The sequence below is a fragment of the Pelophylax lessonae genome, assembly GCF_965119305.1.
Source record: "Pelophylax lessonae genome assembly, chromosome: 12".
NCBI lineage: Eukaryota > Metazoa > Chordata > Amphibia > Anura > Ranidae > Pelophylax > Pelophylax lessonae.
In genome coordinates this window covers 91,155,748-91,171,089 of record NC_138779.1, presented here as the reverse complement: position 1 = coordinate 91,171,089, position 15,342 = coordinate 91,155,748, and the positions used below count along the sequence as shown (strand labels likewise).

The window sequence follows — 15,342 nt, the reverse complement described above, 5'->3', positions numbered from 1 at the left end:
CATTGGTTAGGTTTTGCCTGGACTAATCCTTTCATTTTCCCAAAAATTGTGACTAAAAAGAATTACAACTTCAAAAACTCGCCATGCCTCTTACTAAATACCTCAGACTGTCTACTTTCCAAAACACGTTAATTTGTATTGTCCTGGCATTTTCAGGCTTTAGGCTGTCAGTACATCAGAAATTATTGATTTTGAGATATACTGTATATACCATAGTTTGCGGACGCTATAACTTTCACACAGACTAAATAATATACACTGATTTGTTTTTTGTTTTTTACCAAAGAAATGAAACAGTATACATTTTGGTCTATATTTCTGAATAAAGATTATTTACCGTATTTATCGGCGTATAACACGCACTTTTTCCTCCTAAAAATGGAGGAAAAAGTAGCTGTGCGTGTTATACGCCGATATAAAAAAAATCTCCATAAAGCAGTGCCGAGAGGTAGAAGGGGGCGGGCGGCGCCGAGAGATAGAAGGGGGCGGGCGGCGCCGAGGAGAAGGAAGGACGCGCTGTCATCGGAAGTCCCACCTCCTATGCCGACGTCAATCATAGGCGCCGGGACTTCCGATGAGAGCGCATCCTTCCTTCTCCTCGGCGCCGCCCGCCCCCCTCTACCTCTCGGCGCTGCTCGCCCCCTTCTACCTCTCGGCACTGCTTTATGGAGATTTTTAGTGATGTATATAGTGGCGCTGGCGAAGGCTAAATGTATGGGCACTGGCAAAGGCTAAATGTATGGGCACTGGCAAAGGCTAAATGTATGGGCATTGGCAAAGGCTAAATGTATGGGCACTGGCAAAGACTAAATGTATGGGCACTGGCAAAGGCTTAATGTATGGGCACTGGCAAAGGCTAAATGTATGGGCACTGGCAAAGGCTTAATGTATGGGCACTGGCAAAGGCTAAATGTATGGGCACTGGCAAAGGCTTAATGTATGGGCACTGGCAAAGGCTAAATGTATGGGCACTGGCAATTGTGACTAAAAAGAATTACAACTTCAAAAACTCGCCATGCCTCTTACTAAATACCTCAGACTGTCTACTTTCCAAAACACGTTAATTTGTATTGTCCTGGCATTTTCAGGCTTTAGGCTGTCAGTACATCAGAAATTATTGATTTTGAGATATACTGTATATACCATAGTTTGCGGACGCTATAACTTTCACACAGACTAAATAATATACACTGATTTGTTTTTTGTTTTTTACCAAAGAAATGAAACAGTATACATTTTGGTCTATATTTCTGAATAAAGATTATTTACCGTATTTATTGGCGTATAACACGCACTTTTTCCTCCTAAAAATGGAGGAAAAAGTAGCTGTGCGTGTTATACGCCGATATAAAAAAAATCTCCATAAAGCAGTGCCGAGAGGTAGAAGGGGGCGGGCGGCGCCGAGAGATAGAAGGGGGCGGGCGGCGCCGAGGAGAAGGAAGGACGCGCTGTCATCGGAAGTCCCACCTCCTATGCCGACGTCAATCATAGGCGCCGGGACTTCCGATGAGAGCGCATCCTTCCTTCTCCTCGGCGCCGCCCGCCCCCCTCTACCTCTCGGCGCTGCTCGCCCCCTTCTACCTCTCGGCACTGCTTTATGGAGATTTTTAGTGATGTATATAGTGGCGCTGGCGAAGGCTAAATGTATGGGCACTGGCAAAGGCTAAATGTATGGGCACTGGCAAAGGCTAAATGTATGGGCATTGGCAAAGGCTAAATGTATGGGCACTGGCAAAGACTAAATGTATGGGCACTGGCAAAGGCTTAATGTATGGGCACTGGCAAAGGCTAAATGTATGGGCACTGGCAAAGGCTTAATGTATGGGCACTGGCAAAGGCTTAATGTATGGGCACTGGCAAAGGCTAAATGTATGGGCACTGGCAAAGGCTTAATGTATGGGCACTGGCAAAGGCTAAATGTATGGGCACTGGCAATTGTGACTAAAAAGAATTACAACTTCAAAAACTCGCCATGCCTCTTACTAAATACCTCAGACTGTCTACTTTCCAAAACACGTTAATTTGTATTGTCCTGGCATTTTCAGGCTTTAGGCTGTCAGTACATCAGAAATTATTGATTTTGAGATATACTGTATATACCATAGTTTGCGGACGCTATAACTTTCACACAGACTAAATAATATACACTGATTTGTTTTTTGTTTTTTACCAAAGAAATGAAACAGTATACATTTTGGTCTATATTTCTGAATAAAGATTATTTACCGTATTTATTGGCGTATAACACGCACTTTTTCCTCCTAAAAATGGAGGAAAAAGTAGCTGTGCGTGTTATACGCCGATATAAAAAAAATCTCCATAAAGCAGTGCCGAGAGGTAGAAGGGGGCGGGCGGCGCCGAGAGATAGAAGGGGGCGGGCGGCGCCGAGGAGAAGGAAGGACGCGCTGTCATCGGAAGTCCCGCCTCCTATGCCGACGTCAATCATAGGCGCCGGGACTTCCGATGAGAGCGCATCCTTCCTTCTCCTCGGCGCCGCCCGCCCCCCTCTACCTCTCGGCGCCGCTTGCCCCCTTCTACCTCTCGGCACTGCTTTATGGAGATTTTTAGTGATGTATATAGTGGCGCTGGCGAAGGCTAAATGTATGGGCACTGGCAAAGGCTAAATGTATGGGCACTGGCAAAGGCTAAATGTATGGGCATTGGCAAAGGCTAAATGTATGGGCACTGGCAAAGACTAAATGTATGGGCACTGGCAAAGGCTTAATGTATGGGCACTGGCAAAGGCTAAATGTATGGGCACTGGCAAAGGCTTAATGTATGGGCACTGGCAAAGGCTTAATGTATGGGCACTGGCAAAGGCTAAATGTATGGGCACTGGCAAAGGCTTAATGTATGGGCACTGGCAAAGGCTAAATGTATGGGCACTGGCAAAGGCTGCATGTATGGGCACTGGCAAAGGCTGCATGTATGGGCACTGGCGAAGGCTACATGTATGGGCACTGGTGATGGCAAGGCTGCAAATATGGCCGCTGGTGAGGCTGCATGTATGGGCACTGCACTGGCGAGGCTGCATTTAAGGACACTGCGCTGATGAGGCTGCATTTGTGGGCACTGGTAAGACTACATTTAATTTTAAAAAAATGTTCTGAGTTTAAAGCTGTTTATTTTAAATTTCAGCTTTTTTCCTGAAATTTCTGCCCTAAAATTTAGATGCGTGTTATATGCCGGCGCGTGTTATACGCCGATAAATACGGTATTTGCAAAATTTTATGCCAGAAACAAAAAAAAATACCACCAAAAGACAGCTCTATTTGTGTGAAAAAAAATGCTAAAAACTTAATTTGCATACAGTGTTGCATGACCTCAAAACTCATGACCTCATTCAAAGTGTAATAGCGCTGAAAGCTGAAAACTGGCTTGGGCAGGAAGGGGGTGAAAGTGTCTGGTATTGCGGTGATTAAAAAGAAACTGTCACCATGCCCATTCTAAGTAAAGTGACTTTGCTAAGGGCCCATGGCAGACATTTACTCACACTTCAAGCTACCCCTATTATTTCTTCCCCTATCCTATCGCAGTCAGCACTTAAATCTGATGGCTGGCATGGTATGCTAAGGGGAGCCGTGAAATCACTCCTTCTGTCATATAAGAGTTCTTTGGCCTAGCGATTGGCTGTCAGAACCCAGCATTGTCACATTGGAGTAGGTCATATTCTGCCCCATACCTGAGTAGTGGGGTAAATCTGGCAAGGTGAGTAGTGGGTCAGAGGGAATAAACTTTGCAAAGACCATGTTGCTTTTTCCTGAATGATCAAGGTGACTTGTCTCTTTGAAAACCACAAAAAAACACCTTCAGTTTGCCTTCCTCATTGACTTACAATATAAATTATATATATTTGTGAATTATGTATAATTAGGGTTTTTTTTCTTATGTATGGGAGTATGGGTGCAGGTACTCCCTATTCTGAGTCACCCATTTGTCTCCACCCACTACCCATCTTAGAGCACCATCCCTTGGTTCCAAACCCAACCCACCTGCCAGTATCACCCTTTTTATAGAATATAGAACCACTTGTCATTTTGTGGTGCTAAGTAATGTGTATGAAATGTGTTAATGAAAACCAGAAAAGCAGTAAAATAAATCCCCTGCAGCCAGCAACAATAGATCCCCCCCCCCAGCAACAACAGGTCCCCCACCAGCAACAATTGACCTCCCAGCAGCTAGCATCAGTAGACCTCTCCCTTAACAGTAGATCCTTCCCAGCAACAATAGATCCCCCCCCCCCGCAACATAGACCCTTCCCAGAAACATTAGTTCCTCCCAGCAACAATAATTCTTCCCAGCAACAATAGACCTGCCACAACAATAGATCCCCCAGCAACAATAGACCTGACACAACAATAGGTCCCCCACTCAGCAACAATAGACATGCCGAAACAATATATTCTCCTACTGACAATAGATCCCTTAGCAGCCAGCATCAATATATCCTCCAGCTCACCCCATCACCTCTTGCCATTACATACATTCAGTGCATTCCCCCGTGTTTCTGATAAAAATAAAATAAAAAAAGCCCTGTGTATAATAAATTCAACGTGGTATAAATAAAGTAATCCTTCTAGGTTTATCCAATATTAGATACAGCAAAGATTGTATATCAGACAGCACAGACTGTTTTTTAATCACACATTGAATTTACATATAGCTGCTTGTAAAACAAAGGCTTAGAGAATTCTTTGAACTAAAACAGATATAGGGTTCTGCCTGACTCCACTTCCTACATTATTGATAGGTACTGTCAAAAGATGAGCGGTTGTGCAGTTCAGAAGCCCATGTTATATGTTCAGTGAGACAGTCAGCTTTCTAATTCACTGCTTATTATAGTTTATAACCCAAGACTCTCCTAAATTTTATCTGTAGGCAGAATGCATGCACACATCAGAAAGCTGACACATTGAAAAACAGGCAGGGTTACTTTGCTAGAACAAGGTGCAAAGTGCTGTAACATATAGCAACTGACCGTTATTTGCAATTACCCTTATTGTTGTCATAAGCAATGAATATATTAGACCACAGTGTGCTTCCATGTATAGCACCCTTCTAGGAATGGCTTCTGGATACAGTTGGCTTTCTCCGTAGCTAGAGTTGTTTTCCTGGGATTGTTCAGAACTGCCGTAAGAAATTACAGTGAAATACAGCCTACCTGACAACCCAAACACAACTCAGCCCCCCCCCCCCTAATGTACAATTTGTTACAATTATTTTTATAATTTTTACAATTTTAACCGCTTGCCGACCGCCGCACGACTATTTACGTCGGCAGTCAGCCCCTCACAGGCAAAGCGACGTAGGGCTACGTCGCTAGCCTGTGAGGCTCTAGGGAGCGAGCGCGCGCCGCCGGAGGTGCGTTCCCGCTCCCACGCGGTCACAGACCCGATTTCCGCTGGGCACTCGCGATCTTCTGTTAAGAAAGGCAGGTGGCTAATGTAAACAAAGCCGCCTGTCATTCTTCCCTGTGTAAGAATGGAGATAACACGGTTCTACTATGTAGGACCGTTGATCTCTGTTTATTACACTAGTAGCTACAGCCAATCACAGTTAGAAACATGCCCCTAGGGACACACTTAACCCCTCCCTCTCCAATAAAGTTAATTCCTTCACTGCCAGTGTCATTTTTACAGTAACAGTGCATATGTATAGCACTGATTACTGTAGTAATGTCACTGGTAACCCCAAAAGTGTCAAAAATGTCAGTCAAGGGTCCGATCTGTACTCCGCAATGTCGCAGTCCCGCAAAAAAAAATCACAGATCGCCGCCATTAATCGTTAAAAAAAAAAACAACAAAAATGACAAAAATCTTTCCCTTAGTTAGTAAACGCAATAACTTTTGCGCAAACCAATCAAAATATGCTTTTTGCAATTTTTTTTACCGAGCATAGGTAGCATAAAACAAATTGGCCTAAAATGTTAAAAAATTTAGATTTTTACATTTTTTTGGGGGGGAATTTCATATAAAAAATTTGAAAAACATTGTTATTTTTGCAATATTGACGCTCTTTTTTTGATATAGCGCATGATCAAAAAATCGCACAGGTGATAAAATACCACCAAAAGAAAGCATTGTTTGTGGGAAAAAAAGGATGTCAAAATCGTTTAGGTACAGCGTCGCATGACAGCGCAATTGTCCGTTAAAGTCACACAGTGCCGAATCGCAAATTAGGCCCTGGTCAGGAAAGGGGTTAAATCTTCCGGGGCTTAAGTGGTTAAAAAGTATACCATTACATACTTTAGTTATTTTTTTACAATTTTTAAATGTTTTTTGGCAACTCTGTTGAAAGAGGGGGGGGCTTGGGTGAAATATCAGGGGTCCAAACAGACTCCTGGCATCTCACCTTTGATACAGAGAAAGGAATTGAGGACACAGATTCTTCAATTCCTTTCTCTATAGCCTCAGCTGCACTGAAGATGAATAAACAGGAGAGAGAGGCTCCTGTTCATTTATAAACTGAGGCCTAGTAAACAGAGTTTACTATGATCAGTTATCAATAGACACAGGAGCAATCGGTATTGATCGCTCAATGAGTCCAATTGAGAAAGGGAACCCACAGCAGCCAGTGGGAGAGGAAAGCCGGTAGTGCTGCGGGGGAAGGAGGGTGGATCCGTGCACACGGGTGTACAGAGATGTATAGTAACGAAGTAGAACTACTTAAGTACTGTACTTAAGTACCGAAATGCGGTATCTGTACTTTCCTAGAGTAGAATTTTTTTCTCCTACTTCTACTTTTACTTCACTACATTTTTTCGATGATTTCGATACTTCTACTCAAGTATTTTTTTTTTGTGCTGCATAGTTACTCGTTACTTTTAAAAAAATTACCACTGCCAGAACAGTAGATGGCAGGTTGCATAAAGCTCAAAAAAATGTGTATAATGTCATTTGTAAATCAGCGCATACGAAAATAAAGGCTGTGTATAATAAAAGCTGCTATACCAAATCTTTCCAATAAAAAGAAAATATGAAACAAACAAATAAATGGTGCTACAGCGCTTAAAGTGCATCAAGAAACTACTAACAAACACAGGTTAATCATTTGAATAAATCATTTGAAATAATAAAAACAATATGATGTTCATACTTTTGACTTCTTTCTTTAATAACTACATAACACAGTACTTGTACTTCTACTTTCAGTACTTGAGTAGAATTTTTTTTTTATAACTACTGGTACTTTTTACTTTTAGTACTTAAGTAGCAAATTTTTTGAAAAAACTACTTGCAATACTTAAGTAAAAAAAATGTTGAATACTTTAGTACTTCTACTTAAGTAACTTTTTCTGCGAGCACTTCCACTTCTACTCAAGTAATTTTTTGATCGAGCACTTGTACTTTTACTCAAGTAGAAATTTCGAGTACTTTATACAAGTCTGCGGGTGTAATCCGATGTGTGGGCAGTACAGGGAGGGATATTGGTGCAATGAGACAGGAGGACAATTACAGAAAGATGCCCTTTGTCTGTATCTCTCTTTCCAGCAGCTGAAAGCTGGCTGGAGGGAGAGGCACAGACACAGTGCATTGTTCTGAAACTGTCCTCCCGCCGCACTGATACCTGTTCTGTCTGGGCCCCCCTGTGTGCCTACAGGAGGCCTGGTGATCAGTGCTGGGACAAGGTCATCTAGAGCCCAGGGCGAACATGGGCAATTGCACCCCTGACCCACCACCCAAGGTGTATGAGAATTATGTCAGCAAAAATCCCTCCCCCCCCCAAAAAAAAAAACAAATAATAATCAAGCGGTAATCTGCATGCTTACCCCCTAAGCATAAATTCCCTTTCTTCCCAGTACAAATCTGCCCCTCCTGAAATCCCCTCCCCCTCCCAGTACAATTTTTTCCCCTCCCAGCTCAAATTATCTCTGCCCCCATCTTAACCCTCCCCTCCCCCCCTCAAAAAAGTCCTCCTCCTTGCACAAATCCGCTGCCCCTCACACTTACTTCCTAGCACAAATCCACTCCTTTCCACCCCAAACCCCCCCCCACCACAAGTTCCCTTCCCCCATCTTAGGACAGATCCCCCACAAAAACTTTCCCCTCCTAGCACAATTCCCCTCAATCATCCCTACTAGCACAATCCCCACCCTGGAAAACAAATTCCCTCCTAGCACAAATCCCTCTCTCCTACTATACTACCTTTTCTAGCACAAACCCCCAATATTACCACTCCTAAAACACATCCCCCAAATTTTCCCCTTCTAGAACAATCCTTACCCCCTGCCGCCCCCATATTCCCCCTACCAACACAAATCCCCCCCCAATCTCTTTGTGGTACCCCCCCCCCCCACACACACACACACACACACTCACCTCACATTAAACCGCAGTGCCCAGAGCAGTCGTCCCTCTTGCCCACCCCTTGTCCCGGGCCCAGCTGGTGATACTCCCCTATCGGCAACCCTGCCTTTGACTGCTAGTCCCTCAATACTAAAAGTGAGATTTGGTGATGACTATTGTGCTACTCACTGCTCTCCTTGCTTGACAAGAAGCTGTACCTGAGAATCTGCAGTGCAATGACTTCTCTGCTTCAGCTGAAGGGAGACCATATGCAATCTATATAACTTATAAGGTCTTCTGCTTGCCTTGTTTGGACATAGTTTCCTTGGTAATGGTCCTCTGTAAAGGGTAAGTCCACTTTTTCATGAACAATGAAAAAGTGAGCTTACTCCAAATATGCTGGCCAGCCCTCTAGGCCCTGCTGCACATTGCAACCACGATGCCCCATGCTGCCGGTGTATCCATCTGTACACCATAATACACAGCCCCAGAGTGAGTATTCATCATCACTGTCTGTAGCTGATCTTTTCCCTATCGCTGATTTGCCATGCCTATTTCAGCACTGTGTCTATGTAGAGCGGGCAAGAGGCACCTCTGTCTCTGTGAAAAAGAGCAGGGCTTTACTGTACATTCTTATGCCAATGCCCGCCCCCCCCCTCCCCAACTCCACCATAGACTGGTAATCTGATGACCAATAAAAGCCTATCAGTTGACAACAGAAAAAAATTCTGAACCAACCCAAAGAATGGATGAAGAAGGGGGATCCTTGCATTGCAGGTCCTCAGGGACAGCTTCCTCTCCAGCAAGAAGAACAGTGAACAGTACAGTAATGACATCACCAAATCTCACTCTAATTCTGGTGAGATTAACTGTCAGAGGCAGATGACCTCACACTGCAGAAATATAACTTTAATACTACATAAAAGGAATACCGAAGCACAGAAAGTGCACAGCTGTTTTTTAGAATTTCAGTCAATGCACAGATTTTTTACGGTACTGCTGAGCCTCATTTAGCATTTTTAAATGTTCCCCATAAGATAGAAAATCTTCACTTTTTTGAAGTCAGTTCTGTGTTTCTGTAATTGAACATAATTTAAAAAAAAAATTGTAGGTGATTTCATTTTAGCCATTTTAGTTAAAGTGAACCTGTAACTTCCACACGTCACAAGAATCAGTAGGCCATATGCTTGCTTTAGCAAATGATATACGGTACTTGAAAAAGAGAAAGGCTCAATGCTTAGATCACATGATCTTTGGCTCCAATGACTACAGAAAGTGCTTTCATTCAGATGAAGGCAGTTTGGGGGTCTTGCAGTGAGATCACAGGCTCTGTAAGGAATTAAAGACCCAGAACAGCATAGAAATTTTATTTTACTAAAAATAAATCAATTATCCTATTTAACAGGCTCTTCCCCCTCTATACGGATTTTCAATGACAGACAGTCTAAAGTCAAACAACTTCTGCTCTGCTTTCTTCATGAAATTGATAATGCTCTGTGACACCGTTGTCATGGGTACACTCTGCAATAAATATTACAGCAAAAGATTTTATATTACTAGTAGAAAAAATAATATCAATTTACTTTAAAAACCTAAAATAAAACTGATCCACAATGATAATTTTCCTATAAAAGAAATGTCATGGACCTTGCTGGCGTCTGTGTAATGTTTCCTGGAGCCCAGAGAGTATTTCCCACCATGTGAGGTCATTGCACAGATTTTCTGGCGTAGAGGAAGTTTTCCGTGTAGATATTTGCTAAAAAAAGTAAAACTCAATAGTAATGTGATGATGGGAATTCTAACACATTTCTCTGTGACATCAGAGCTTCGAAAAAATAAATTCGTTTAAGGTTATTTATTGACAGCGTGTGAGCTGATAGGACGGCATTGGCCAGACACCATATGGACACTTCCCATGACATCACTGCGTCCTGCCACCAATTTAATGCTCTCGTCTTCTCTATTCTGTCACTTACAAGATGCTGCGACTGGTAGTGTCACTTCTACTGGCTGCTGGAGGTGAGTGAGCAATCGATATTGATATTACTAAGGGGGACAACATGATTATTATTAGTATTAGTCATCAATATAGTCCAGAGGGCTATATGACTAATTTATCAGGCTGCCCCATGGAGCTTACAATTTAATCCATACATTATGTCAGTTACTATACCCCTGGTGCACCATCAGGCCTTAATTCCTCATTATTCTTTGGGTGTTTCTGTAAGTCTTCTGCTTGCTCCATATACATTCCAGGAGCACCAGCCACATTGTTGAGCGCCATTGTTTTGTTTTTTTCAGAATTCAGCCAATCATTTTACTGAAAGGTTGTCAGTAATGGATTTGTTTGGATTGTTGTGTGGTTTATGCTGTGTCTGTTCTCCATAGAGCTCCCACAATCTCTCCTGTTCTTTTCCAGCATTTGGCTGTGGAGTTCCCACCTACCCGGCCAATTCCCGTATTGTAAATGGAGTGGATGCGGCTCCATACAGCTGGCCCTGGCAGGTAAGTGTAACTCCCTGGGAATGGAGGACGTATTCCCCGAAATCATTGTTCTCAGTCCAGCTGTACCCATTTCTATTATTCTGCTTTGTAATAAACGTTCTTCATTACTCCCCCTGTTTGCAAATGTGTGAATGTAAAATGATTGTATAAAGTGGACAGATTGGTTACATTGATAAAATGCTTCATCTTGGAAAGAAAACATTCCAATACCACGAGGAGCAAAATATCTTCTATACACAGAGAGGAGATAGAGACAGAGAGTTCCGTATGTGGGAATTGATACATATCCTATGAGATACAAGTGGGAGATCAGTCTCATTCCTATCTATGGGCCGATATGTGCAGATGGGAGCAGATAAGATCTCTGTGTCCCCCGCTCTCCGTCCTCTATATCTGACCTTTCTACTGTCTACTGATTGGCTAATCCTCATTTTCCCGGAAGGGTGGATCGGGCGATGATCATCTGTTGTCTATGTCTGTCTCTCATACGATCTTCTCTTCTTTATCAGGTGTCTCTGCAGGTGAAAGTTGATGGACAGTTCCAACACGACTGTGGGGGGAGCCTCATCACAACTCGCTGGGTCCTGACGGCCGCGCATTGTTTGTAGTAAGTTCGCTGGAAGACTTTCCTCCCTTTGTTTGGGCTGTTGTGTGTCAAAAATATTGTTGTTTCTCTTCCTTTCTTAACTTCCTTCTCATCTCTCTTTTTACCCATCCCTCTTCCCCCTACCCTCCCCGACCAACCCCCCCCCCCCCTTGTTTTCCCCTTTTCTTCCCCTCTCTTTCTCTCTCTTCTCTCTCTACCTCAACCCCCCCCCCCGGTCTCCCTTTTCTACCTCCTCCTTTCTCTTTTCCCCCCTTCTTGCTCTCTTCTCTCCCTCATCTTTCTCCCTCTCTCTATATATTTTTTCCCCCTTCTGTTTCTCCTACTCCCCTTATCCCTCACTTTTCCCTCCTTTCTCTCCCCTTCCCCTTTCTCTCTCTTCTCCCCCCCCCTTTCCTCCCCCTCCTCTGTCTCTCCTTTTCTGCCCCCCCCCCCCCATTCTCCACAATCATTGATCCCCCCAGGTGTTTTATTGGTGCTCTCGCCATTTTCTATCTATAAATATATTAATAAGAAGATATAGTGATGTTGCCCCTGTTCAGAATCCTGACTTATGTATGAAATGTGTATTGGTAACATTTTACACATACTGTATATTTTAAAAGGAATATTAAAAACATCACATCTAACATCTAAGGTGAAGAAGAGATAGAGCCAACCCCAAACCGTTCTGTTTTCCCTGTACTGACACTTTTTTGTATTGCAGTCCAGGTGGTTTCTATTCGTACCAGGTGGTTCTGGGAGAACACGATCGTAGTGTGGAGGAGGGGGCGGAGCAGTACTTCCCTATCAAGAATGAAAACATATTTCTACACCCCAACTGGAACAGCTACTGCCCAGAATGTGGGTAAGTTTCATTTTCACACAGTTTGTAAATCTAGACACACAGGTGCCCAGAGGATGCTGCGTATGTTTTGGATGGAGGCTGTTTAGGCTGCATTTGCATGGTTCCATTGAATGGCAGTGCATTAGCAAGGGTACATTACTACACATTGTGTAATGGCTGGTGACACCTCTCTCCTCCTCACCCTCCAGATATGACATCGCCCTCCTGAAGTTATCTGGAGATGCTGAACTGAATGACAAAGTTCAGCTGGGCTGCCTCCCCCCTGCAAGTCGATCTCTCTACAATAACCAGCAATGTTTTTCCACAGGCTGGGGGATCCTCTACAGTAAGTGACCATTGTTTGTGTCTCTAAATAACATATAATAGGGTGCACAGGTGACACGGGTTGCTCAAATGCTCAGGGGTGCACTGGAGTCCGGGTAATCAGATAATGAGGGGTGCACTGGAGTCATGTGGTGCACAGTTGCCCTTTCTTGCTCAGATGCTGAGGGGTGCACAGGTGACATGTGTGCTCAGATGCTGAGGGATGCACTGAAGTCATGGAGTGCATAGGTGACACAGGCTATTCAAGTGCTGAGGGGTGCACTGGAAGAACTGCAGTAGGGTTCTTGGCTGAAGCATAGTTATGAATTGCTGCAACATCAAACCATGCGTCACATTGAATTAAAAGGCACAAATCAGTAGAATTGTCCCCTAATTGGCCCCAGCGTTGGTGTTTGGGTGAAGCCTGAAAGTCCCAGCAGCTGACCACCAGCAAGGAGACTCTGCACTAGATCCCAGGAGAGGTAAATGGGACAGATTTAGAATTTCCTAAACTTTTGGAAGGTAAAGCCAAAAATCATGTGGATTATAAGGGACATGAAGTCCTAAGATTTAATATTTAAGGTTTTCATCCATTTTGTGTACAGCTGGTGGTCCTCAGGCCATCATCCTGCAGCAAGCCATCCTCCCTGTGGTGGACCATGAACAATGCACCAAGCCCGACTGGTGGGGGAATTCCCTTAATGTGTCTCTACTCTGTGCTGGCGGCTACGGCCCGGACTCTTGCAATGTGAGTTTTGTAAAGTGCCCCCTGTCTGTTTGGGGTTCACTGTCCATTCCTCTACCCAAAGGTCCTTATTCTTTATACATTATATGGCCAAAAGTATGTGGACCCCCCTTAAAATATTTGAGTTCAGGTGTTTCCAGCAAAGAATCCTGGTAATAAAACTCCATCATACAAAGATATTGTAGACAATATTGGACCTTTTGGTAACAGTTTGGTTAAGGCTCTTTTCTGTTCCAGCATGACTGTGCCCCTGTGTACAAAGCCAGCTCAATAAACATAGAAAGGGTTTTACCAGTTTGGTGTGGAGGAATTGAGTGTCTGGTACAGAGCTCTGACCTCGACCCTACTGGACGCCGTTAGGATGATCTGGAACATTGACTGCAGGCCATGTCTTTTTTCTTTTGGTGCCCATTGGGGGACTTTGTTTTCTCATCCAACATCAGTACCTGACCTCACAAATGGGCACAAATTCCCACAGACACCCTCCAAAATCTTGTGAAAAATCTTTCTAGAAGAGTGGAAGATGTAATAGCCACAAAGGAGGGCAACTCCATATTATTGCCATTTTTTTTTGGAATGGATGTCCAACAAGCTCATATAGGTGTCCTTCACAAAGCCCTGACCTCAAACTTATTGAACACCTTTAGGATGAATGCAAATCCAAGAGAGAAGAGGGGTACTCCATATTATTGGCCATTGGGGGGAGCTTTGGCAGCTAAAAATTATTGGCTATGGGTGTGGCATGGGATGGCTAACAAGGGGTAATGGTCAGGGGTCCACAGGATTTTGCCCATATAGTGTATGAGGAGTGTTCTGTGTGTACAATTGTGTATACAATGCTGATTTCTAATATCAAGCTTTTTCTTTGTAGAGCGATTCTGGAGGGCCTCTGAACTGCCAGGATGAGGATGGTAGATGGTACATCGATGGCATTGTTAGCTATGGTGTGTCGAAATGCGGCACTTTAAAGAAACCCACAATATTCACCCGTGTGTCCCTCTTCAATGACTGGATAGATGAGGTCAGTATTTATACAGAGAACCTCTTCTGTCACCTTCTTCAGACTTTCCTGATCTGTGTAATTGTTCTGAGCCAATGAAAATACTAAACACAGAGGGCCAGCATAATAGCCAGGCAATTACTATTTTCAGGAGGTTGCGCAGTGATGGCAACCCCCTGTATATCACTTGTCATGGGTTTATATTAAAGTAGTGTTTACAGATTCATCAAACATTTAAACAGAACTGTCAGCTGATGATGGCATATAAAACACACTGAAGGACTGACAACCGCTAACATGGCTGGGATACATATACATACACTATATATGTATATATATATATATATATATATATATATATATATATATATATATATATATATATATACACAGTATATGGGATATGAAGTTAAAGGAGGATGCACAGGATACATTTTTTATACCATATTACATTTAATAAACATGTCTCTATACAAATATCACACCAATCTTCTTCTGTCTGAATATCATTTATTAGGTTATCGCCAACCACTGATCGTCTCCTGAAATCTGCTGAATCCTGAGAAGAAGACTTTATCCCTCCAGCCCCTCCACCATGTCTACCCCCATCAATGTGGGAAATAAAATCATCTTAAATATTGAACGTTTGTTTGTGTTTCTTCATCTTTCAGATTTGGATTTCCACAATCTCTGCTTTCTATGATCCGGTTCATATCCTATGGTGGACCTCGTCTATCCTGCACTCTCCTCCCCTGCCAGGCACATGTCTGCCACTGTGTAAAGAAGTGTTAGAACAATTCTCAAATTGGTCACTAGGTGGCACCCTGCAGGGTAAAGTGCATATGGTAGTCAACTGTACATATCATATGCTCCCTGACACAGAAATTAGGGCATGAGGTTTGTTAGTGGTAAACCAAGCCAATCGTTTCTTGGCCCCACCTACCACTGTACATACCAGGACCTGCTGTTCACATGGTATAACTTGTATAGGAACCTCCATTTAGGTACTTGTGTGTGGCCTCTAGTGGGTACCCGAACACCACAATATGAGCA

The 15,342-nt window shown here is 43.3% G+C and overlaps 1 protein-coding gene across 1 annotated transcript in view; it reads left to right on the top strand.

Annotated features, from left to right (window-relative positions):
* LOC309568881 (proproteinase E-like) overlaps positions 1-14,922 on the top strand; it is a gene marked incomplete at its 5' end in the record, with an annotated part of 35,199 nt that extends 20,277 nt beyond the window's left edge. Inside the window, 7 exons of the mRNA XM_082274664.1 lie at positions 10,705-10,790; positions 11,300-11,397; positions 12,101-12,241; positions 12,430-12,566; positions 13,150-13,292; positions 14,161-14,310; positions 14,807-14,922. Of these exons, the coding sequence (XP_082130790.1) occupies positions 10,705-10,790; positions 11,300-11,397; positions 12,101-12,241; positions 12,430-12,566; positions 13,150-13,292; positions 14,161-14,310; positions 14,807-14,824 (773 nt within the window). The 3' untranslated portion in view covers positions 14,825-14,922. The remainder of the gene's footprint in view (positions 1-10,704; positions 10,791-11,299; positions 11,398-12,100; positions 12,242-12,429; positions 12,567-13,149; positions 13,293-14,160; positions 14,311-14,806) is intronic.
* Positions 14,923-15,342: the final 420 nt, after the last annotated feature.